Here is a 25,404-nt window from a genome sequence, read left to right as displayed (position 1 = left end):
GCTTCTTCAATTTGCTGAGTTTGCAAATATGACTTTAATATAAATGCAGTGGTGCCAAGTAGTTTTATAACGCTTTCTCCTTTTAAATTTCTGAACTGAGAGATTTCGTTATACTGACTGCTTTGAACACCTGTCTTGTTCAATATAATCATGTAAAGATAAGACCGTTTATCCTACCTTTGGTTCAGGTGCCAAATCAATTATACAGGAAACAGTTTTGTGGAGAACCTTCTTCTAAAAGACAGATTTCAATTTCAAGGGAAATGACAGCAAAATTAACCTAAGTGCAGATTATTTTTTTAACCTCAAAACTTAAAAAGAATCTCAAATCTGAATGGGGATATTTTTGCCATTACATATACTTAACTTCAATAAATGAAACCTTGAACTCCAATAAGCATAATTAACCACATTTTATTGCAAATAAAAATATACAGAAACATTTATTTAAAATTCATAAACTTTTAAAAATGAACAGTACGTATAAACATTTGAAAAATAGAAAATCGCCAGACTATAGAGTTTATTCAAAACAGTCAAGTGTTCTTAAGTACGTATCTTCATATGTATTCCTACAAATCACGTTTCCACAAAGTTTTGTTAGAAGGTGACAATTGCATTTTCAGTTCAGTTTTATGGGCTGTAAGAAAAAATATTTTTGTTGGATTCATTTTGTTTGGGTGTTGAGACAGTTACAATGATGGAGTTCATATTCTCCTGGATTATTTAAAACAAGCTAATGTGACACGACTTAAGATGAAGACTGTATGAAAATTGGCAACTAACGGTGTTTATCTAGTAATAAGACTATAAGAATTAAAGTGTTGATTCAAAGAGAACTAAATTCTATTAAGTGCCTGACACATCAAGCATGATACAGGATACCTTCCATGTATGTCATTTAGTACTCTGAAAGGTGTTAACTGCATGCTGCTAAATCTAAAGACTTTTAAGAACATTCTCTGCAATCTGAACTAAAAGTGACCATTGACCTAAGAATAAAATTATGACCATTGACCTAATGTTGAAAATTAAAATAAAACCATGATATTCGCAGAATTAGGGAAAGCTTTCAATCTGGCTGTGTGAAGACAGCTTTGTAACCCCTAATAGCCCATATGCAGATATTCACATAATAAATCTTAAGATATCTATGTGAGATAGAGACGTATCTATGTGAGTCAAGACTAACATAGTCTGAATACAGGGATCCAGCATTTTCTTCCTCCTTAGATAATATCTTCCTATTTGGGAAAAATTATTGTTTTTTTTTGTTTGTTTTATTTTTTATTATTATCATTGTTTTATTGTGAGTTTTAGATTTACGATAACACTTTGGCTTTTCAATGCATATACCCAGTAGGGATTTTTAGATTTTTTAAAATATTTCATTGTTTCTCTAACATGTTTCAACTTGTTAAACCTTTCTCAGCCTTTCTCCTGGGCATATATGTCAACACTGGTTCATTTTCCAATCCAGGATACACATGAGTTCTTGTGTTCCACGAACCTTTAGCCTGGGCTCAATATAACAAGGGCAAAGCTTTGTAATAGGTGACATTTAAGAAATACCTGACACTGGATCTCCCTGGAGTGGAGAACCACCACAGTCTCAGGTTCGATGCCATTAATTTCCTCACTATGAAAGTGTCCTGGAGGAATCAGTAGAAGTTTTCAATAGAAAAAAAAAAAAAAAAAAACTTAAAAGAATTCCTATCATTTTTAAATACTAACTTTTCCAAAAACACTTTTCCTACAAACTTGAGTTCATAGCTTATATATCTGATATACAATTAAAATGAAACGGCAATCAGCAGAGTAAACACGTACTTTACCTGAGGTATCAACACATGTATCTTTCATGGATTATCAATTTTCAAAAATGAGAACACACTGAAGTGCACTCAACACTGAGCTGTGCTGGAAGAGACGTTGACAGCCCTTTGCAACTTCACGGTCATCTCAGGACATCCCTGGGAACATCAGTCAGAGCTCAACAGAACTGGGAAATGCTAAAGTCAGTTTAACAGGATTCTTGGTAATAGAATTTACTATTATTACCTGGAATGGACTTGAGCTAGATTACAAACAAGCAAAACTAATAACATCTGATATTGGAACAGAAACATTGAATCAACTTGAAGAGTTTTTTGTTTTTGTTTTTGCCTTAATGTTGTAACTTTTTGGCTAGGATTTTTGTTTTAACAGAAATAAGTTTGGCCTGGAAATGTGTAATTTCTTTCTCATGAAATCAGTGAGTGATAAGTGTCCACAAACATTAAAGCCCGCCAACAATGTTATTCCTGCTGCACTTGGAGATGGTAAAATTATATGTGAAAGGTATTTTCCTGTAGCATTCCCTGAGGCCTCAATATTTTGTATTCTAGGAGGTAAACGTTCCTTCCTATTCTCCCAAAATGCTTATCAATAAAACATATGGAGAATATAGTCAGGATGAAATTCAACAGAAAAAGACAACCTGCCACTTATTGTGGTAGGATATGTATAATTTTAAAAAGGTTAGTGACTAACTAGAATTTCCTTAATAAATGTGAAAAGTGCCAAATTTCAAGAGAACAATTATGATAACTCATTCAGGCTTTGGCAAAGATTTTTCTAATTGTTTCCAAACAGTCTGTGAAAAAAACCCTTTGGGGATTAGACATTTGAGAAAAATTGAAGTGTACAATATAATCCTAAAGTAATGTGCCAGTTATTTTTACAAAAGTCTCTCTGTCAACAGGAAAAATGGCCTTTGGGATAACAGAGAAAGGGACAAAGTGAATATAAGGAACTCCAAACATGAAATCACTTGGACTTCTCCAGAAACTCAATTTTGTCTTACATTGCTCAGGTTTGAGTTAAAAGAAGCCTTGAATGTAATCATTTGCCTTTGTTTTTGTGAAAACAACAAAAAAACCCCACTGTGTTTCATTTAACTATTTCTCTCCCTCCTCCACTCTTCTCTTTTGAATTGGTAATAAACTTTTCTCACATGGCGATAAATTACAATTCATAAGTCCTTCATGGGCTGTGTGTCCTGCACATTCTAGCCCACCAAGGAGCAGATTTCCAAGGCAGGCCTATTTTTTTTTTTTTTTTTAATGCTCTACTCTTTAGCTATCTAGTTTAGAAAGAAGGACATTATAGAAGGTGGGGGGGAAGCATCAATAATCTCACTTCTCAGTTTTAATAATTTGAGACGATGACTCATCAGAGAATGATGGTTGATGCTCTACTTATCAGCACACAGTTAAGTTTATCTATGAATTACTAAGAATAGCAGCCAAAGAAATGAAGATCCACCTGGCAGAGGCTAAAATATTATGACCAGAAGAGATTACTCAGAGACTCATGTAACTCTTTAACTTCTTTTGTGCTTAGGGAATATTTCAGGTTTGTAGACATGCGAAACAGTAGAGGTCTTCTGGAGAAGGATCCAAACCTTAATTTTGAAATTTGATGGCCAAAAAGGAAGGCATTTTTTGGGGGGGGGGGGGGTTCACATCTAGATTATTAGTTAGAACTTTAAAAATGCCAGCTCTCCTAATATTTCTTCAAGAAATCAGATATTCCTTGTTCTCTCCAAGTATCTTATATTGGCTCAAATTCAAGGTTTCTAGAGACTTTGATCATCAGTCCTACTAAACAAGGTAATGTCATCACTGAATCCTGGGGTCGAACATTCTGTGTTCTCTAGTAAGACATATTTGTCTTCATTACCATTCAGAGAAAGGACTTCTTTCTGAGTAGTGGATGTCAGGTCACTCCAGGTAATGTCAGTGTGTTTAAAAGCATGTAGAAGGAAGATGCCATTGATAATGGTGAAGAATCCACTCAGGGTCCCGATGATATCTCCGGCTTTCATGCCGTACCATTCTTGGAATAAGATGACGGAGCAAGTTACTACCATGGATGTGAAAAATACGTAATAAATGGGAGTCACGAGAGCTGTATTAAAGGTGTCCAGTGCCTTGTTGAGATAGTTAATCTGTGTCATCACTGAAAGCACAAGTACGGCCAGCAAAACAAAGACCAGAGGATGCTTGTAAATTGGCTTCCATTCCAATAGTTCCTTAATGGCAATTCCCAGGCCCTTGACAGAAGAAACTGAAAATGCTCCAATCAATGAACAGATTGAAATGTAGACCAATATATTGGTCTGTCCCTTCTTGGGAGCCACGATCAAAATCAGCACCAACGAGATCACAATTATGATCACAGCAAAGGAAATAAATCCTGTTTGGAAGAGAAAAGAATTAGACTTCAGAAAATGCCAATAGGATCCTATCTTTGAGAAATCTTGTTAGTCATGAGTTTAGAAGCGTAGGTGTTTCAGGAAGGGAAGTGAGATTAAATTAGAACAACAAAAACAAAACAACATTTTACTGCATGGCTCTCTGTATTTTACAATGGACTTTCACAAACGTATCATTTGAATTTCACAGATAACACCATGGCAGGTATCATCCGAATGACTTTTTTTAAAAGATTTTATTATTTATTTATTTATTTATTTATTATTTATTTATTTATTTATTTATTTATTTATTTATTTATTGAGATCCAGAGAGAGAGAGGCAGAGACACAGGCAGAGGGAGAAGCAGGCTTCCCATGAGGAACCTGATGTGGACCCGATCAGGTGGATCCCAGGACCCTGGGATCACCACCTGAGCCAAAGGCAGATGCTCAACCACTGAGCCACCCAGGTGTCCCTGAATGACTTTATTTTCAGAGGTGGAAAGTGGCCAAAGTTTGGGTTGGAGTACATACTTTTGCCTCTCCTATTCCCATCTCCTTTAATTGTGTACAGGACACTCATGGATGGAATGCTAAGTTGTGTGTCACCTTTACACAAGACTTGTAATCCAGTCAAACCTTACTGCATCTCACAACCCACAACCGGGCCTGAAGAGAGCCTTTTACAGTATTATTACAAATTCATTTGATGAGGAGAGAAAGTGAAATAGAATCAGAGTGTTTCTTTTGGTTGAATCACAGACCTGGGTCTCTCAATTTCATTTCCATTTCATGCAAAGAAGTGACTTCCTCTTCTTGTGGGGCATGGATAACCATCACAGTTGACCCCAATATACTTAGTATGCAGCCTATTTTCCCATGAATGTTCAAGTGCTCATTTAAAAAGTAGGAAGACAATATTGCACTGTTGGGAGACGAAAAAAAAATCACTCTTATTTAATCAACATTGGATTCCATAGCAGCTCGGAAGTCACACTGTGGTACTGGCCACTCTACCCCAGTTGCCAATCAACTGATCGGAATATGCTCCAGGATGCTGAAAAACCTGATTAGTCTTAATACTCAGAAATGGTCAATCAAATCTGCTTAATTGCTTTTCTATCAAAAGAGTTTTAACAGACATTCTGTACCCATGGCATCTTCCCAAGAGAGGGCCCACTCAATTAACTTCCAGTTTCCCCATCTTCTCCCATAAACCCAAGCAAAATGGAAGATCTTTTACATTTTACTGGCACGACTGAGAATCTGTGTGCTCGTGAAAGCTTCAAAGGAAGATACATGTCTAAAGAAGAGTCGCTCTGCTCAGGGCTGATCTTTAGCTAGTATGTAAGGCACTACCATGCAGGTTGTCAAAATATTGAAGTATTTCCTTACCAGCTGCTACTGCCCTGATACCTACATTTATCCAATAGTCCCCACTACTGTGCCATGGCCCCAGGAAGTTCTGTTGGCACCACCATGGACTCCAGACTATGCTATCCTGCTGTTCTTCCAAATAGGTCTGCTGTGGCTCCTGCACACCAGCCTCCTTCCCTTGATGCCCTGGCACTCCCACCAGGGTATTGCCTATGCCAATGTGCACCTGAGACCGTGGTCCGTTACCTGGGACCTTCTTAGAGTCATCCTCATGTGGCCACTTGTGAGGACACTAGCCTCAGCCAAAACACTGCTATTACTAAGAGTTCTGGTTCCACGCATAGACAGTGTTCTAGTGCTCTAGGTGTGCTGACTCATTTACTTCTCACAAGAGTCCTACAAAGATGATGAAGAGGGTTGGCCTGGTCATAGGCTTTCTACTACAGGTGGATAATGAATGAAGACAAAAGAGATAGAAAAATACAACGAATAACACAGTCGCTCAGCTCTAAGCGTTCATGTGCCCATTGGACACATTCATTTGGGATCATAATAAAGACAACTAAAAAAAATGGGATCTGCACTCTATGAATATGAGAATTATTCCTGTTTCCAGGGCTAAAAGAAATGAAAAGGTCTCCAAACATAACTATCCAGCAAATAATGAAAGACTTTAAGTGGAAGTTGAAATTTAACCCAAACACTATGCTTTTCAAAGTCCTCTGATCACTATGGTCGTTAACTATGACGACAGAAAGGACTGAATGGACTGTGGTCATGTGTTCAGATGAGAGAGAGAGAAAAACCCACTAGACTTAGTTGAATAAACACAAACGTAACACATGATTACTTTATGGTAGCAGGAAGCCAGGCCCACTCTCACAGGTTTTCTAAATAACAATAACACAATTTATTCCCCGCTCCTACCGCTTTCTTGTGTCTTCTCAAATGAGTTGCATGATATTTTGAGATACGCTCAGCAACGTATTTCTTGTGGTTTAAATTCATCATGGCCCTGACATCTCGGCAGAAGCCGAGCTCTTTTCTCACGTACCTTATGAGCACACTGAGAGCCCCCAGCGGGGTGACCAAGGTGGCAGGTGCAAAAGCATAAGCTGCAAAATTCGCCGCTTCTCCGGCTCCCACTGGAAAGCAAGCCATGGTAGTCATGTGAGAGATGGACTTGTCAGGAGAGAAAAATGAATGACAGGCAAAGCGGTGGACTTCTGTCCCAAAGATACTGACGGGCCACTAAAAGGAACCATTTGACGTTGTTTGCCATGGAGGGTTGGGGAGGATTGGCACTAAGGAGTGTAGCTAAACGGTGATTACCTGGTGATAGGAACTCAGCTGATGCAAAAAGGGGTGACAGATGAATACACGCTGTAAGCGACTTCCAGTCGAGATTTTAGTTATGTCACAACCAAAACCGTATTTGGTCACTTCTACAGAATCTAATTAGAGGTAGTTTGGGCCTAAGCAAAGAACTATTCTATTTGCTCAAGCATACCTGCTGGCAAATTAGAATGCTTTGCACAGATCTACTGACCTGGCAGGGGATAGCCAGAAGTGCCTACCACAGGCCCAGGCAGCCGGGCGTCTCTGAACTGTAGATGATCCAGAAGCACCTTAGTGTGCTTAGAAGTATCAAGGAGATCCAAAGGGCTGTTTTAAAGTCATAAGGATGAGCTCCTGCAATCTTTGTCTTTTCTGAGGAACTCTAGACTTTGGTGAGATTATTTCTAGAGGGAAACTCCAAGGACAGGACTCTTGTCTTGGAGCTAAATTATTTTTATGGGTCACAACTGTACATTTGCCCACAGAATGTAGTATTTCATGAGGGCAACCTATGCCAAGAAGACACTAGCATTGTAGAGAGAGCTTCTGGGACAGATAAAAGACACCAGAATACTTTTTCTTTTTCCCTCTGGTTGCTATGCTCCCAGCCTTCCCTCTCCCCCGGCCAAATCTGCAGGAGTACTCAGGTTTAGGGAAAATATCATGAAACAGATAGAAGCTTCCAGAACAGAACAATTGGGAGACTGCTCTTCTAAGAGGAGTCATGGCAAATTTTCTTCAAATATGAACCTATCTTGAATACTTGATAGTATTTATATTTTTATCTCTACAGACAGCTTTCCAGGAAAATATTAATTTCAGGATTGAAGTGCTGTATGTTTGTCACTAGGCAAAATCTCTAATGTCACAGACTTCTGCTATTTCTCTCTTCAATACTAGCGTGAACTTTGTACATGATGAGAATAAAACTGTAAATGTAGCCACATAACATTCTCCTTAGATCTTCATCCTATTGTGCGGGTAGAGGGTGGGGAGACACAAGAAGGAGAGAGAAAAGGAGAAAAAAGAAATCATCCAAAATATCTATCAGGAAACTTCTCAGTACATTCCCTGTCAACTTTTATTCCGATGAAGTAAGAAAACAGAAAACACTTTAGGTGTTTAGCAACTGAAAGGGCTATACAGGTTTAAATCTAAATATTTTTATTTATCATATTTTTAGATTCTAACATTAAAGTCATCCAATTCTGTTGCATAAGAGGACCACACAAGTCCTGAACTGTGTCAGTTGGTGTGGGAATCAATGAGAGTCGGAAGGCTTCTTGCTGCAGAGGGTGTCGGCTCGTGGGTGGTGAGGTTAAACTATAGTTTATGAAATCCTGTCTTTGGGATTTAAGAAAAATCAGGGGAGTTAGGGGAGGGACAGAAATCTGCAAAAGTGCCTGGGAGAGAGAGAACACTGTCTTCCCTTTGCACCCCATCTGAGCCTTTGTAGAGTGGTCTCCATCCAACAGTCTCATGTAGTCCCCAGGGCAAGTCTGGGAGGAGGGAGTGCTGACAACCCTCATCTTCTCTCCATTTGTTTGGAGCTAAGCAGCCAGAGGGGACTTTAATATACCCATGTTTTGGTCCTGACCAGGAAAATGTACCCATTCCTCAAAAGACATGCAGCAAGAACAGTCACAGATTCGAATTAGGAGCAGGGAAATGTGGGAAGAAGGCATTTTCCTCAATTGCTCTGGGGAGGAAGACTGAAGGAGAAGTGGGTGATAAGATATTTTAGATGTTAACTTTTCCCTTTGCATTCCAAGGCAGTGTTGAGAACATGGAGGTGCAGCGAGAAAAGAGGAGGAATTAATTATAAAAATATATGACTTATTTTATATGTAAGATATTATACCCACACAAAAATTTCTAGACTTTCATGCCATCCTTCCTAGGAAGATAATCAATCTTGAACAATCCAGGGTGATTTATGTATCAATTTTCCAAGCACACGCTATTCTCACCAGTAAGGACTTACTTGAGAGTAATCCTGCCCACCAGAGCCATTCCTTGAGGTAAGAATGTCCACCTTGTCCTAAGAAAATAATAAAAATTACAATTAAGTTCTAAACTGGAGGGAGAATGCTCGCAGAACTGATCGCTAGGAGAGGGCGTGGAATATGGTTGGAGAAGCCAAGACTTTAATGTGGAGCCACTTTCAGGCAGTCTTGAGCCTGAAAAGGCCCATCAGGTGACCCACCTCAGGACATCCACAGGCCCCATGTGACCATTGGGCTACTTACAACTAAGCACAGTTAACCAAAAACGAGAGAATTCCACACGTCCCCCATATCTCCTCATCTTCCCCCTTTAAAAACAGCCCCCCCCTCCCATGGCAGACAGCCTCTCCTCTGCTGTCCTGCCCACTGCTCCCTTGAGGTGTATTTAATAAACTTCTGTCTCCTTTGTTCTGCTTCAGGTGGATCCTTTCACCTTCCACACCATTGGCTTCCACCCTATCATTGCCCCACAACTGGGGGCCCCCATCTGATCGAGAGACACGCCATTCAGACCCCACATTAAGGCCAACTCAGTAAAGCTAGTCTTCAGCTTACTTACTTGGCCATTTCTAAAGATCTTGGACTGCTTTCTACAGAAAGTAAGTTTTTTCATTTGCAAGAAAATTTTATTTAATCACTAGGCTTACCGTATTTATGCCAGCCACAGGTGTGGACACAGAATATCATACTTTATTTCAGCTACAGTTAAAATTAAATACAGAAACCCACAAATTGTAAATTATATCGGTACCTAATGAGGACCTCAAAGGGAGGAAGAAGATAGTTGACATAAGAGCTCTTGAGATTTTGGATAGTCAACCAGAGAATAACAAGCTTTAGCCAGCTGGACTCTCCTTATTCCTTACCTTGGCTGGCATTATGAAGTTGAGTTTCTCTCTAGTCCACTGACAAGGACAAAAAGCTTTCCTGAGGTATTTAAAGAGTTCTCTTCTCTGGACTGTAATCTGTGACCTAAAGTCATTGTTATGTTTGCCATAGGAAATGGAATTTTCTCACCAATTTTAATATATTTAATCCTATGTATTTGACCTCTCTGATTTTGTTATAATTAAACTAAACAGGATGTATTAGCGGTGAAGATTATCTTGCAAAGTGTTTATTTAGGATTTTCTTCTTACAGAATGTGCAAATGATTAAAATGGAGTATGAGTATTACAATTTCACAATCTGTCTTTAAAAAACTAGATATATCATAAATAGTTTCTCATGTCCTTAGTGGTTGAATATTATTTCAAAATCTGGTATATCATTATTTACTTAACCTGTGTGCAACTACACACATACACACACATGCACACTGAGTGTCTACATTTGTTCTCGTTATATAAAAACCTTAAATAAATATTCTGGTATGCAACTATAGGTGGCATCCTTGTTCACATCTTAAGATAAATTTCCAGAAGTGGAATTATTAGGTTATAAGACATTGACATTTTTAAGCTTTACCATATTGCTCTTAGGAAAGTTTGTACCCATTTATACTGCCTTCAGCAATGTTTGGGAAGGCGAATTATTTCCCAAAGTCCCTTACCAATATAGAGCCTTTTATTTTTTTTATTTTTATTTTTTTTAATATAGAGCCTTTTATTTTTTTTTAATTATTTTTTTTAAATTTTTTTTTTTTATTTATGATAGTCATACAGAGAGAGAGAGGCAGAGACACAGGCAGAGGGAGAAGCAGGCTCCATACACCAGGAGCCCGACGTGGGACTCGATCCCGGGTCTCCAGGATCGCGCCCTGGGCCAAAGGCAGGCGCCAAACCGCTATGCCACCCAGGGATCCCCAATATAGAGCCTTTTAAAGAAAAAGCAAAACTTATGAAAATGGTAGGCAACAGGGGCGCCTGTGTGGCTGAGCTGGTTAAGCGTACAAGCATCTGACTCTTGATTTCAGCTGGGGTCATGATCTCAGGATCATGATCGGCTCTGTGCTGGGTGTGAAGCCTGCTTAAGATTCTCTCTCTCTCCCTCTGTCCCTGCCCTCACTTTCCCTAAAAAAAAAAATAGAAAAAGAAAAGAAAAAGAAAAAGAAAGAAGGAAAAAAAAGAAAAAAATAGTAGACAACAACCCCAGGAGCTCATTGTTATATGATGGTATGTCTTTTTGGTACTAGCAAAATAACAATTATTTATATATGTTTATTGGCCACTTGTATTTCTTATTTTGTGGGTTTCTTGTTTATGTATTTGCCTGTTTTATCTTAGGGTACTAATCTTTTTCTTATCAACTATGGTCACTCTTTATATGCTGTGCTGTGGGTCTTAATATCCTTTGTCATATATTTTGGAACCCCCCCCCCCCCCATATATATCATATGTCATTTGCTTTTTGGTTTCAGTTAAGATGTTTCCATGTAGGATTTTTTTTTAAATCAATCCAGGTAGTCTCTTCCTTTATACAGAATAGATTCTTCCTTTATCTGAATGCTTAGAAAGACCTTCTTTTAGGTTTTTTGAGAAAAATCATTTCATTTTAAGTTCCTGAATGGTAAGAAGTAGAACTCTTTACATTTTTTTCCTCTAATTTTTGCCAATTGTCTTAACACTTGTGATTGAATAATCCATCCTTTCTCCAGTGGATTGAAATGCCACTTTCAAAAATTGCATATTAAATTGTTATATGTACTTGGCAATTGTCTTTCACTATTTTGTTTATCTTTTTTAGTGCTAGTACCAAACTGTTTCAATTAAGATAGCAGTATAGTATGTTTTATTTCTGATAGTGCAAATCTCCTCCAATAGTACTTTTATAAATTTGTTTGCAACTTGTAGTCATTTTTCCATATGAACCTTTGAATAATACTTAGCTCTTTTATGATATTCTCGATAAGAATGAACAGAATCTCAGAGGAAAGAGTTCAGTTCCCAAGAAACAGTGAGAGCTTAACAAAGTAAACCTTTATCTGGAATACATATGCATTAAGGTGGGACTGTGGAAACAATGCATTGAGGATTTACAGTGACACCTGGAAGTTCCTTCTAATGTGCATATAAATACAATCATGGAAGATTTCTGTATTACCTGTTTCATGGCCTTAAGGATTTAATGAACCAAATGAAAACTGATGAATCTGTTCACATCCCATCCTTTATATCTAGGTAAGATAAAATCTATTCTCCTTTTCAAGGTGGAACTTTACACGTCCATACTTCTTAAGCCACGTTTAAAGAAATCATCTCTTAACTATTCTTGAATGTTTGCCTTGATGCACAGAAAGCTTTTTAAAAATAGACACTGGGGGCGCTTGGGTGGCTCAGTGGTTAAGCATCTGCCTTTGGCTTCAGTCATGATCCTGGGATCCTGGGATCAAGTACCGCATGGGGCAGTGGGGCGGTGGGGTGGTGGGGTGTGGGGGGGACTGATTCTCCCTTTGCCGGTGTCTCTGCCTCTCTCTGTGTCTTTCATGAATAAATAAATAAAATCTTAAAAAAAAATAGACACAGTAAGGAATTTTGTTTACATGGTCATGCACTGATGCTTAGATGTTCTAATATCTAATATGGCCACAGTGGTCTTGATAGCCAAAGTCATTTTTTCCCACCTTAGGAACCACACCGAAACAACCCTATCGAGAGATGTCAAGCTACTGTGTGTGTGAATTCTGTTTTGTTTCACACCTGGATGCTGGATATCTATCTTGGATTGTATATTGTGTTTGTGTATTTATGCTTTGATTCATTGTAACTTCTCATGTTTCATGTTATACAATTGATTTGCATTGAACATAAGCTGTAAATAAAAAGAAATGTCTGAAAGAGAAAAAAATACAGGAGGGTAGCCCTCATGTTAAGTATTCTGATGAACAAAAAATAAAAAAGGGAGATAAGGAAACTTTTAGAGGTTATATATGTTTATTATCTTGATTATGGTGATGGTATCATGGGTATGTCCTTACGTCCAAGCTCCTCAAATTGTATATGTTAAACATGCGAAATATTTATGACTATACATTAATAAAATGGAAAAAAAGAATGAGTAGAAATTCATGGTTAATGAAAGGGAGTCAAGCTGAGTTACTCAGCAGCAGGTGAAATGTCACTATAAATAGCAACCTAATTCTATTGATATCCATTTATTGATTTAACGAATATTTATTGGGTCCCATGGAGAAGGTTCTTGCTCTTGTGCATCTACTATCAATAAACAAATAATAAATGTACAGTGACAGGTTATTTCGGGTACCATGAAGGAAACCCCTAGAGCCATGATAGAGAGTAACGGGAATGGTGGTGAGGGGCACCTCCCCAGAGAGGAAGATCAGCGAAGGTGATGATACCTAAGCTGAAGTCTGAAGGATGAGGAAGGCAGGGAGAAGAGAGTTCCAGACAAAGGGAAAGGACCTTGAGGCGACAAAGAACTCAGTCTACTCCAGGAACCACAGAAAAGTAGGTGACAGGGAGGGTAGCAGAGGACACAGCTGGAGAGGTTGCGAGGGCCATGCTGCACAGACTGTTGAAGGCTGTTAGGGTTTTATTCTGAGTGCAAAGAAAAGCCACCGACGTTTTAAGCAGGAAGGCAGCGTCTGACCTTGAACACTGAAAACTGCACGCAAAAGCTATGAAAGAAGAACTCATACCACACTCTAAACCTCTGGAAACAGGAACTTCAGTTTCACCCGAAAGGAGCCCCAGCTGGCTCAATCCTGGAAGCTGCAGGGCAGATTTGCTAAGCACAGAGACAGGCCTGAGAGAGAGACAGTAAAGCATTATTACGGTAGCACTGAGGTCTCACAACAGGATTATTTGTGCTGTTGCTGCCGAGGCCTGACTTGGCTAGTTGCATCCATTTCTTACCAGCTCTGGTAGCGCCCTTCTTGGCCAGTTGCAAGAGGCCCTTCTTTTTCAGTATGAAGCTGGAGCCAATAAAAATACTAGAACTTACTGCCAGCCCCAGGCCTACATACAGACTGTACTTGTTTTCTACTTTTGCAGAAATGCCCAAGTTGCTTATGCTGGAGTTCAGGTCCTCGTAGAGGATAGGAGAAGCCACCGGCTGTGACACATTGGTGATCTCACACCAGGCCTGGGAGGAGTTGGGGCAGACCAGAGACAGCACATAGCCTGGAAAAAAGGGAAAGAAGGAAACATCAACGAACACAAAAGAAAGATAGACTGAATGTACTCCTTTTCTGCAAGAAAGAAACCTGAGTAGACAGTACTGAAACTGCTTAACCACGTGGAGGAAAGTTCTCAGCCAGCGGTCCACATGCCTGTGGACACGTCCAGTTTGGCTCACACAGGTTCTTAAAAGTGTTTGAGAAATTGTTCAGTTGTCATCATTTCAAAATGAGAGATTTCACCTGAAAGTCTCCCTTCCTCTTACAAATTGGAGAATCTGGCCTTACTTGCTTGACTCTCTTTGTTCCAGCAAAACAGCAACGTATGAGAGTAGCAAGAGTAGCATGTAGCTGTCTACACCTGAAGTGGGCTCAGCTAATTCATCACGGCCCCCGAGACCCACCTCCAGCCTTCACATGATCAGCACAGCTCCAGGAAAGTAGTGTTCGTGATGCCTGAGTGTAGGGCCAGGCACGGCAATCCACCGGTGGGCATGTAACAGAAGATTTAGCTAACCCATCTGGTGGGGTGATAGTGCATTTCAGAAGATGTGTTTAAAAGGCGGTTTGGGGGAAAAAAAAGTGGGTTTGGTTTGCGTACCACTTTCCCTGAAAAGAATGATTTTTTTAGCTTTCCTAATCGCCTTCTCCTAAACAAAATAAAATCCAGTAAAAAAAAAAAAAAAAAAAGAAAGAAAGAAAGAATTAAACATCGGTAGGCTTTTCTTAGACTAAAACTCAAATAAACATATAAATCTACTGAATCAGACCTATTATTATAAAGCCCTTGGAATTTCACATCTAAACCCCTAAAATGCAAAATGAACCCACTGTAGACAATATAAGGAACTTTTAAATCTGTTCTCCACTTGAAAAGGTAGCTGTCAACAAGGTGATATTGTGACTAGATTTTCTGACCCTCTTCTCAACTTTTTTTTTCCCCTTTTATTTTTTAAAGTTTTGTTTAAATTCAATTAATTAACATATAGTGTATCATGGGTTCTGGAGATAGAGTTTAGTGATGCATCAGTTGCATATAACACCCAGTGCTCATTTCATGGAGTGCCCTCCTTAAAGCCCATCACCCAGTTACTCCATCCCTCCCTCTACCTCCTCTCCAGCAACCCCCAGTTTGTTTCCTATAAGCTAAGAGTCTCTTATGGTTTGTCTCTCTCTCTGGTTTTGTCTTATTTCATTATTCCCTCTCTTCCCCTATGATCCTTTGTTTTGTTTCTTAAACTCCACATATGAGTGAGATCATATGATAATTGTCTTTCTCTGTTTGACTTATTTCACTTAGCAAATACTTTCTAGTTCTATTCATGTTGTTGCCAACGGTAAGATTTCATTTTTCTTAATGGCTGAGTAATATTCCTTTGTATATATATAGACACCACATCTTCTTTACCCATTCATCTGTTGATGGACATCTGGGCTCCTTCCATAGTCTGGCTACTGTGGACACTGCTGCTATGAACATTGGGGTGCAGGTGACCCTTCAGATCACTACATTTGCATCATTTAGATAAATACCTAGTAGTGCAATTGCTAGGTCATAGGGTATTTATTTTTAACTCTTTGGGGGAATGGCCATACTGTTTTCCACAGTGGCTGCACCAGGAGCATGAGTGGGAGGGGCAGAGGGACAGGAAGAGAGACTCTTAAGCAGACTCCGAGCTCAGCATGAAGCCCAACACAAGGCTCAATCTCATGATCCTGAGATCATGACCTGAGCCAAGATCAATTGTTGGATGCTCAACCAACTGCACTACCCGGGTGTCCCATTATTTTATTTCAAGTATAATTAACATACGGTGTTACATTAATTCATTTTTTCTTTTTCTTTTTAGTTTTATTTTTTTCTTTGAAAAAGCACATTTTCCCATCCTGAATTATTCTAAACAAAAAAGGCAAAGAAAAATGAATCAACTCCAATTTTAGAATGCAATGAAAAAAAATTAGTTTTACATCTCAAAAATCCTAAGAAGGCATATGATCAACAAAAGATAGTTTGTTCCAATGATATCTTAGGGACAAAGTTTTGGTAACTGGACCTATGCCTCCCTGGCAAAATATTATGCAGTTATCTGAATTTACCACTTACAAAGTTAAGAAATAATGATAAAGTTCAGATCCCTAAAAAGGTAAAATAATTGAATTCAAGCTTTTCATGATTATTATTTCACTTATTTCAATAAGTTGAAAATGAATCAACTTTGTTTCAAAGGTACAGAATAAACTCTAAGTCAAAACTTCTAAATATTCCAAGGAGAATTATGTGGCTTTAGGGATATTCAGTAACATTGAGGGATCTCCAGGCAGGTTGTTTTAATAAGAATTGCTGCAGGGGATCCTGGGTGGCTCAGCGGTTTGGCGCCTGCCTTTGGCCCAGGGCGCGATCCTGGAGTCCCGGGATCGAGTCCCACGTCAGACTCCCGGCATGGAGCCTGCTTCTCCTTTCTCCTGTGTCTCTGCCTCTTTCTCTCTCTCTGTCTATCACAAATAAAAATAAATAAATAAATCTTTAAAAAAAATAAGAATTGCTGCAACTTTTCAAATAAGCCAGCCCTTAGCAATCGTATTCCTGTCACTGTCCAGCTCATCTAAACCCAAGAATGGATTTTCATAGTAAGAATTTCCATTACATTCATTCCTGAGAAAACATCTGACTTGACCTGCTAGTGAATTCTATGACTGCACTGGTGTTACTTATTATGTATTTAACATAACCATTCCAAAACTCCATCTCTGAAAACAGTGTGGGCAGGTCTCATTCCAGTGGAACAATATTCTTTCTAAGCTGTTGACATAGCAAACTATTTCCAACCTTTTAGGGGGTGTGAGGGCAGAGGGTGATAAGGGAAAGCAAATAATCTTTGTTGGATTTTGTAAGTTCCTATTGCAAACAGTAGCTATTAATGCTGCAAGTTTTATGGCTGGAAAAATAATAAAAATTGTATCGAGTTTTTGACCTTAGAACTTAAATTGTTTTATGTTCTGGGTGGCTGTTGAGGAGTGGTGCTACAGCAGATGTGACTGAAGGAGGGAGTGGGGGAGACAAGGATGGGTTGGGGCTGTGGAATGGGAGGCCAGATACAAACTGATGGGTGAAGTAGAATGTGTGCACAGGGTTTCAGAGGAATCGGGAGATAGTGGAGTTGGCTTCTTAAGATTCTAATAAGCAAAGTTATTATCCAGGGAGTTTAAACTTTATTCAACATAGAGAAAAATCTATTACATTCATTATATATATATATATTTACATTCATTATATTTTATTTTAATAGACACTATAATAGCCCTCCAAGTGGCTGTCCCAACTTATACTCCTACCACCAGGAGCAAGTATGACTTCTTTGGTATAGTTATTATTAGTTTTTCTAGATATTGAGTAATTAATATTTATGAAGTATGTGTCAGTTATAAAGAAACATAATTCAATATACACCAATGTGTCAACAACCTAATTTAAGAAATAAAATATTACATTTCAGAAGTGATAACTATCCTGATTTCCTGCATAAGATCCCTTTTCTTAAAAAAAAAATGATTTCCCTTTTACGGCTATATCTTTGAATAATTGTTTAGTTTTGCTCCTGCACTTTATAAAATGTAAATTATACAGTATGTATTCTTTGGGGGGGGCTTGCTTGTTTTTGAGATTTATCACTGTTGATGCATGTGGCTGTAGGATTTGTTTTTGCCCACTGTTCTACAGAGCTCCACTGGATGATGATCTCACAACTGATTTTCCTATTTTATAATTGGTGGACATCTGAGTAATGTACGATGTTTTTATTCTCACAAGGAGTACTGCTAACATTCTTCGTTATGATGAAACACATGCACTAATGATACTTGACAGTTTTTGACTCCATAAAAACAGTAGCTTCGTTTGAACTTAATACATATCTTCTATATGAAAAGGCCTTGCCTCACCTTGAGCTCTTACTATCTATAATCATGGACAAGTTGAATATTTCTTCTTGATTTCAGTTTCCTCATTTCTGAAATAAGGGAGTTTGACTCATTGATTCCATAGATGCCTTCTATAATTCTGTGATTTGATCATGTGCTATCTCTGTTCCCAGAGTAATTTACTTACAATCCCAGTGGCTCATAAATGTTGCAGATACACCAAATTAAAACTCATGGGCACTTGTAGTTGAAAGACGTTTTAAAGAAACTGATGCCAAGATATAAGTGACTTGCCAAAGCCTTATAATTGTCAAAATCACAGCTAAGCAGCAACCCAATTCCCAGGCCAGTATTCTTTTTATTTCAGAAAGGTAAAAACATAAAGTATGAATAAAGTCAGTTGAAAGTTATTACTAATGTTTATACAAAGATGAAATACTTTGAATAATTTTTTTTCAAGTACGATTTGCCTATAGAGAGAGAATAATAATTTTTTTCAGTTTATTACATACGGTAGGAAAGCTGACTCCTAAGAAGTCAATGATGGCATAAACCTGCATTTTTAATCACTGCAAGATATTTCCAGTTTGAGGAAACCATTGTCTCATCATCTATTTTATGTGTTAGTTTAATTTGTTATTCAGCAAATAGTTACTCCCTTACCCCTCCTGATGTGGGCAGACTATTCTTTCCCCTGATGTCAAGGCTGAAAGTGAGTTGGTGGCCAATGGGACAGCCGCAGAGGTGATAGGAGGACAGGCTTCACATGCACTTATGTACTTAGATTTACTCTCTTGTGCCTCTGTATAGCTCAGGAGTGGAGCTTCCCTAAGGAGCTGCTGCCCCTTCAGCCCGAGCTCCAGAATGAAACACATGGAGCAGATCCAAGCTCACCCCACACGAAGAAGCCCGATGCAGGGACACCCTGGTGAACCCAGGCTAGATCATTCAACCACCAGCTGACCTACAGACACATAGGCAAGAATATATGATTGTTGTTTTCAGCTACTGAGTTGGGGGCTGTGTATTACGTAGCCATAGCTGACTGACACACCTGCCTATTCCTATTAGCATAGAAAAAAAATGAATGACTCTCTTCACATCTCCTGAAATGTATTCTCCAAACATCAGCCAGTGTGAATCAGATTATGTCACTCCTCTGTTTAGTTTCTTTTCATTGCAATGATAAGAAAATCTAAACTAATCCTGGCTTCTTTAAAAGCTTTCCATGAAAAATAAATAAATAAATAAATAAATAAATAAATAAATAAATAAACAAAAGCTTTCCATGTGCTGAAGCTTGCTCACCTCTGACATCATATTGATACCTCTTTCTCATTCTCTGAAATAACATTAGCTGTCTTCTTACTCACTGGTTCAACCATTATTGAGTATGTACTGTCTGGCATTTTCTAGAAACTGGGAATACAATGGTAAATAAAATAGAATTCCTGCTCTCATATTTATTCTAATGAGGGGAACAAAAGAAACAAGTGAACTAATGACTATATAAAACGTTGAGTGTCATGGAAAGCAGTAAAAGTAGCATAAAAGAATTTTTTTTTAATTAAGTGGACAAACTCACTGCTATGTATAACAAAAACCCTGAGGCAAGAATGTGCGTGAGGCTGAGGCTGGGGTGATAGCCTGAGATGAGGTCAAAGTATAGCAGGAGGCAAGATCAGGTGAAATGAATCTTTAGATTAGTAGGTCCAATCTTGTCATTTCTCCCTCTAAAATTCTACAATGGCTTCCCTTCTCATTTAGGAAAAATCTAAAATCCCCACCACAATCAAAAAAGGCCTACAGAATCCTGCCTCCAGGTATCTCTCTAACCACATTCCCTACAATTGTGGGGTTTTCTTTCTTTCTTTTTTTTTTTTAATTTGCCCTGTTCCTTTCATAGGCCAAATTCCTTCTCACCTCAAAGCCTTGGTTGTTGCAGGCAGAGCTAACCCCTCCTCATTGAGTCTCTATTTATTTATTTTTAAAGATTTTACTTATTTAAGAGAGAGAGAGAGCGCGCGCGTGTGCGTGAGCCAGAGAGCACAAGCAGGAGGAACAGCAGAGGGAGAGGGAAAGGAGGCTCCCCACTGAGCAGGCAACCTAATGTGGGGCTCGATCCCAGGAACTGGGATCATGACCTGAACTGAAGGCAGATGCTTAACATACTGAGCCACCCAGGTGTCCCATGAGTCTCACTTTAAAATGTCACTTCCTGGGGCACCTGGGTGGCTCAGCTGGCTAAACAACCTACTGTTGATTTTAGCTCAGGTCATGATCTCAGGGTCCTAGTATTGAGCCCCCTGTCAGGCTCCACACTCAAAGCGGAGTCTGCTTGAGGATTCTCTCTCTCTCTTTCTCCGTTGCCTCTCCCTGCCCCCACTTGCACTCTCTCTCTCTCTCTCTCTCTCTCTCTCTCAGACAAATAAATCTTTAAAAAAAAAATAAACAAGGTCTTACCACTATCAGCATGTTTGGAAGCCAAGTATTCTAGGACTGCTGACCATCAGACTTCCTTCATAAACTGCTGCTCTTTTCATACTTTACAACCTGAATATCACTAAAGTTATTCAATTGTTAAAGATAAAATAGATAAGAACTTATAAAACTCAACACCTACAAAACAAATAATCCAGTTAAAAACAGGCAGAAGACATGAACAGACGTTTCTCTGAAGAGGACATCGAGATCATCAGCAGACACATGAAAAGATGTTCATTATCACTTATCACCAGGGAAATGCAAATCAAAACTACGAGATAACACACCGGTCAGAATGGCTAAAATTAACAATGTAAGAAACAACAGGTGTTGGCCAGGATGTGGAGAAAGGGGAACCCTCTTGCGTTGTTGGTGGGAATGCAAACTGGTGCAGCCAATGTGGAACACAGTACAGAAGTTCCTCAAAATGTAAAAAACAGAGCTACCCTACAATTCAGAATATAAATACACTAATTCAAAGGGATACGGACACCCCTATATTTATAGCAGCATTATTTACAATAGCCAAATTATGGAAGCAGCACGAGTGTCCACTGATTGACGAATGGATAGAAATGGAGCATATAGGGGATCCCTGGGTGGCGCAGCGGTTTGGCGCCTGCCTTTGGCCCAGGGCGCGATCCTGGAGACCCGGGATCGAATCCCACATTGGGCTCCCGGGGCATGGAGCCTGCTTCTCCCTCTGCCTGTGTCTCTGCCCCTCTCTCTCTCTCTATCATAAATAAATAAAAATTTAAAAAAAGAAGAAATGGAGCATATATATGTATTATATATATATATGTATGGTATATATATGTGTGTCTGTGTGTCTATGGGATATTACTCAGCCGTAACAAAGAATGCAATCTTGCCATTTCCAATGACATAGATGGATCTAGAGAGCATAATGCTAAGCAAAATAAGTCAGTTGCAGAAAGGCAAATAGCATATGGTTTCACTCATATGTAGAATTTAAGCAACAAAACAAACAAGCAAAGGAGGAAAAAAGAGAAAGAGAGATAAACCAAGAAACAGACTTTTGGAGTGCCTGGGCTGGGGGGGCGGGGGGCTCAGTCGGTTAAGCATCTCTCTTTGGCTCAGGTCATGATCATGGGGTTGTGGGATCGAGCCCCCTTGTGGGGCTTCTCACTCAGTGAGGATCTGCTTCTACTTCTCCCTCACTCCCCGCTCATGCTTTCTCTCTTTCTTTCAAATAAATTAAGAAATCTTAAAAGAGAGAGAGAGAGAGAGAGAGAGAGAGAGAAACAGACTCTTAACTATATAGAGAACAAACTGATGGTTACCAGAGTAGGGAGGAACATGGGTGACATAGGGGATGAGATTAAAGAGCACTGGGTGATGTATGGACGTGCTGAATCACTATACTGTACACCTGAAACTAATATGACACTGTATGCTAACTAACCAGAATAAATATAATAAATTTTAAAAATTATGTACAGTTCATATTAAATAAATATTAGACTAAACTACTTTTAGGATACTATTCTTTGAACAACCTTTAGTGGAGAATTCTAACTACCCTTAACTCTTCAGCACTTAGGAAATCTATGGACGGTTGGAAAAACAACTGGTAAAAATCTGGAGGAATTTTTATTTTTTTAGTGCAATAGAAAATCAGCCATATATCACGCATAAAAATGAAGTTTTCCCTGATTATACAAGTTGTGTTCATTTGATGGAATTTTGAGAAATGTTTATGACATAGATTTTTTTTTAAGAGTAAAATCTCAGAATCATTAAAATGAATACTCCTGAATACAGGAAAGCCAGAGAATGGGGATGGGCACCTGCTGATAAACAAGTAATTTTGTGCCTGGTTTGATCACAAATTATGAAACATTATTACATTTTTTGGGCCTTGGATTTTCTGTAAAAAGGAGATAATGACTACCTAATAAAACTCACAGAATTTAATTATGTGTGACGGTAAGCTTTTACATTTTTATGCGAACCCATTTTGAAAATTTAAGATTATATAATGAGTATGGGACATATCGTAATCAGTACAAGAGAGATACAGCCAATTCTCAAAGAATGAAGTTCCTCAATTTCTTCCTCCCAAAACCATGACAGGCTGGATCCACTCTAAAAACCATCTATGTCATTTTTTGCTCTTCTGGCTGGGCTGCACCCTGGAAAAGTGGTCCCCATGGTCGAAGAAAGCTTTGAAAACCAGTGATTAGATCCCTCCCCACTGCCAGTTTATTCTCCCTACTGCCACACCAGGTCAGAATTCTCAAGCAGATGCACTGGGATATATGGTTTGTCCTCCTTACAGCCTAGTCTTCCCGTCCCTCATTTCCTTCATAACCCCGTACAGTCCCCATGCACATGATGTTCATGCAGTTGGTACCTCACGGATGATGGGTGTATTTCTTACATCGTATTTTCATGGTGTCATAGTTTCATATTAATAAGCCTCTACTGGCTGTTGGATCAAAATGAGATTTGTGAAATATGTGACATAGTATCAAAAACCTAAATGAAAAAAACCTTCCATATGTGTTACATTTTTTTTTCTTTTTTATAAAAAATTTTGGATTAGGTCTTTTGAAGCATCTGTGGTTTTAAGACTGAAAGCCACAGGATGGGGTTAACTTTGTCTTTATGGAAGCCCAACTGGAGTGCTCTGTTCTTAGATTTCATGATGGACTCCTTGCCATCTGGATATCAGCTCAAACATAATTTTTTCTAAGGGATCTTTCCTGAGGACCCAATCCAAACAACCTCAACTCTTTCAATACACTATCCATGACACTTACCACTCTTGTAATATCCCTTTTTATTCATTTGAAGGTTGCATATTACCTGCCTTCTACACAGTAAGCTGCATGGGAAGCTTACTAGAGCCTAGGCCTAGACTATCTTGAGGATCCCTCCACAGCCGCACGCACCTCAGTGCCTGGCACATAGACTCCTGTCATCTGAACAAACGAATAAATGAAAAAATCGAGGCTTTACTCCACTTCAGGCTCCGAACTATGTGCTTCATGTCATTTGACAACTGTACAAATTACTCCGGTATCTCGATGAACGCCCAAGGTTATGTCATAGCTGAGAAGATTGATGCCAAAGCCTAATCTCTTCCCACTGTTGATAAGGACTGTCGTCTTTCCCACACAATTAATTGTAATTAATCACAGGTATTAAGCACTGAGCCTGAGTATATCTTGTTGGAACTAAATGCATTGAGTAAAGCAGGAAAAACACTGAAGTTGGAATAAGCGAGTGAATGGTAATTCACAAACCCTCCTTACTTACAGATCCCTGGGTAAACAGGGTGGACGGCTACCACAGTCTGACTTTCTGCTTTAGGAATTATTTAGACAAAGGTCATGCAACCTATCTAGGAAATAATTCCAGATCCAGCCGCTTTAGTAACCAGTTCCCAAACCTCAGCTTTTGAGCGGCACCTGAATTGTCCAGGCATTTTCTCCCTGTGTCTCCCCCACCCCACGCACCTCCCTTGCTGCCAAAGTTTTGACTAGGTCACTGCCACCCCGTCCCCCAACTCTCTGGCCTCCTTTTCTTTCTTTCTTTTTTTTTTTAGTTTAAAGTTTCAGCATCAAAGAACAATTGGGGCAGCCCGGGTGGCCCAGCGGTCTAGCGCCGCCTGCAGCCCAGAGCGTGACCCCGGAGACCAGGGATCGAGTCCCGCGTCGTGCTCCCTGCGCGGAGCCTGCTTCTCCCTCTGCCTGGGTCTCTGCCTCTCATTCTCTCTATGTCTCTTATGAACAAAAAGAACAATCTGGAGAAACCCAAGAAGGGAGGAAACCCGGGAAGTTGCCAGCAACTCGGGAAAGGCTTTCTCGCCACGCCCCTCACCCCTCCTGCTCCTGGTCCTGCACCAGGTAAATCTGAGATCCGCCCCCGCCCGGGCTCGGCGAAAACTGTCACCTCGGCTGAGACACACCCTTCCTGGCTCCCAGGGGTTCCCGCCCCTGCTCCTTCTGGCCCCCGCGCGCCTTCTGCCCTGGGACTCCAGAAAGTCCGCCTGGGCTGTAAACACCTGGCGCAGGGCAGGTGGCCTCGCCCAGCGAGTTCTCAGGACCCGGCCGGGGCCGCGCGGGCAGGAACGGACCCGGCCCCTCCCCCGAACCCCTCCCCTGTCCCCCTCTCCCGTCCCCCTCCCCCGTCCCCTCCCCCGTCCTCCTCCCCCGTCCCCCTCCCCCGTCCTCCTCCCCCGTCCCCTCCCCCGTCCTCCTCCCCCGTCCCCTCCCCCGTCCTCCTCCCCCGTCCCCTCCCCCGTCCTCCTCCCCCGTCCCCATCCCCCGTCCTCCTCCCCCGTCCCCATCCCCCGTCCCCCTCTGCTTTGTCCCTCGCCCTAAGGAGCCAAGAAGTGACCCCGCGGCGAGTCAGACGCGGCCAGCAGGGCTGCAAAGGTTTGCGTCTGGAGGCGCAGGAGGGATGCGGGTCCCACGCCCCCCCGGGGACCACCCCCCCCCGACCCCGGGGCTCGCGCTCTGCCGGCCGGTGACTTCTCGCCGCGGGGGCGGGGGGCGGCGGGCCGGAGCCAGCGTCCCTGGCAGGCGTGTCTCGGGGATGCGCCTCAGCACCCTGAAGTCTCCCCGTCTGACACTCAGCACGCGGTCATTTAGAAGGGTCCACCCCCGGGCCAGGGCGGGAGCCGCGGAAGTCGGTCTTGTCGGCGCAGGGCACCGCCGGGGGATGCGCTACGAGTCGGGGGAGTCGGGGGAGTCGTTCCTCCCTGCAGGTACCGGGACCCCCCCCCCGGGCTCATCGCCACCCAGATGCAGGCTCCCCGGGCTCGGGGCAGACACTCACCCTCTCGGCAGGGCTCTCCAGGCGGCAGCCTCACCTGTCCCCCCATGGCCCCGGGTCGGGGCTTCTCCCAGCGAGCGCTCCCTCCTCCTCCTCCTCCGCCTCCTCCGCCTCCTCCGCCTCCTCCGCCTCCTCCTCCCGGGGCTGCTCCGCCTGCG

The 25,404-nt window shown here is 40.7% G+C and overlaps 1 protein-coding gene across 2 annotated transcripts; it reads right to left on the bottom strand.

Moving 5' to 3' along the window:
* Positions 1-403: 403 nt before the first annotated feature.
* NIPAL1 (NIPA like domain containing 1) lies at positions 404-25,337 on the bottom strand. 2 transcript variants are annotated; one of them, XM_041726193.1, is made up of 6 exons: positions 25,250-25,337; positions 13,776-14,042; positions 8,940-8,996; positions 6,672-6,762; positions 5,005-5,165; positions 404-4,239 (listed from the first exon to the last, which is right to left on the bottom strand). In XM_041726193.1, exons 1-6 carry the CDS (start codon positions 25,293-25,295, stop codon positions 3,620-3,622), a joined length of 1,242 nt encoding a protein of 413 aa, XP_041582127.1. In that variant the 5' UTR covers positions 25,296-25,337; the 3' UTR covers positions 404-3,619. The 2 variants fall into 2 exon arrangements, with proteins under 2 accessions (XP_041582127.1, XP_041582128.1); XM_041726194.1 differs by lacking the exon at positions 25,250-25,337 and having other exon boundaries at positions 13,559-13,913.
* Between the last annotated feature and the right edge of the window lie 67 nt (positions 25,338-25,404).

This window comes from Vulpes lagopus, chromosome 12 (genome assembly GCF_018345385.1).
Source record: "Vulpes lagopus strain Blue_001 chromosome 12, ASM1834538v1, whole genome shotgun sequence".
Classification (NCBI taxonomy): Eukaryota; Metazoa; Chordata; class Mammalia; order Carnivora; family Canidae; genus Vulpes; species Vulpes lagopus.
Note: the sequence above shows the minus strand (reverse complement) of the source record. Positions and strands in the feature narration are given on the sequence as shown.

What these genes read in the sequence shown, in the direction of transcription:
- NIPAL1 (XM_041726193.1), bottom strand. Translation starts at nt 25,295, where the DNA reads ATGGGGGGACAGGTGAGGCTGCCGCCTGGAGAGCCCTGCCGAGAGG. An exon ending in GAAGGGCGCTACCAGAGCTG is followed by an intron (nt 8,997 to 13,775) that starts GTAAGAAATGGA and finishes TTATTTTCTTAG; the next exon opens with GACAAGGTGGACATTCTTAC. An exon ending in AATGAAATTGAGAGACCCAG is followed by an intron (nt 4,240 to 5,004) that starts GTCTGTGATTCA and finishes TCTTCCAAACAG; the next exon opens with GATTTATTTCCTTTGCTGTG.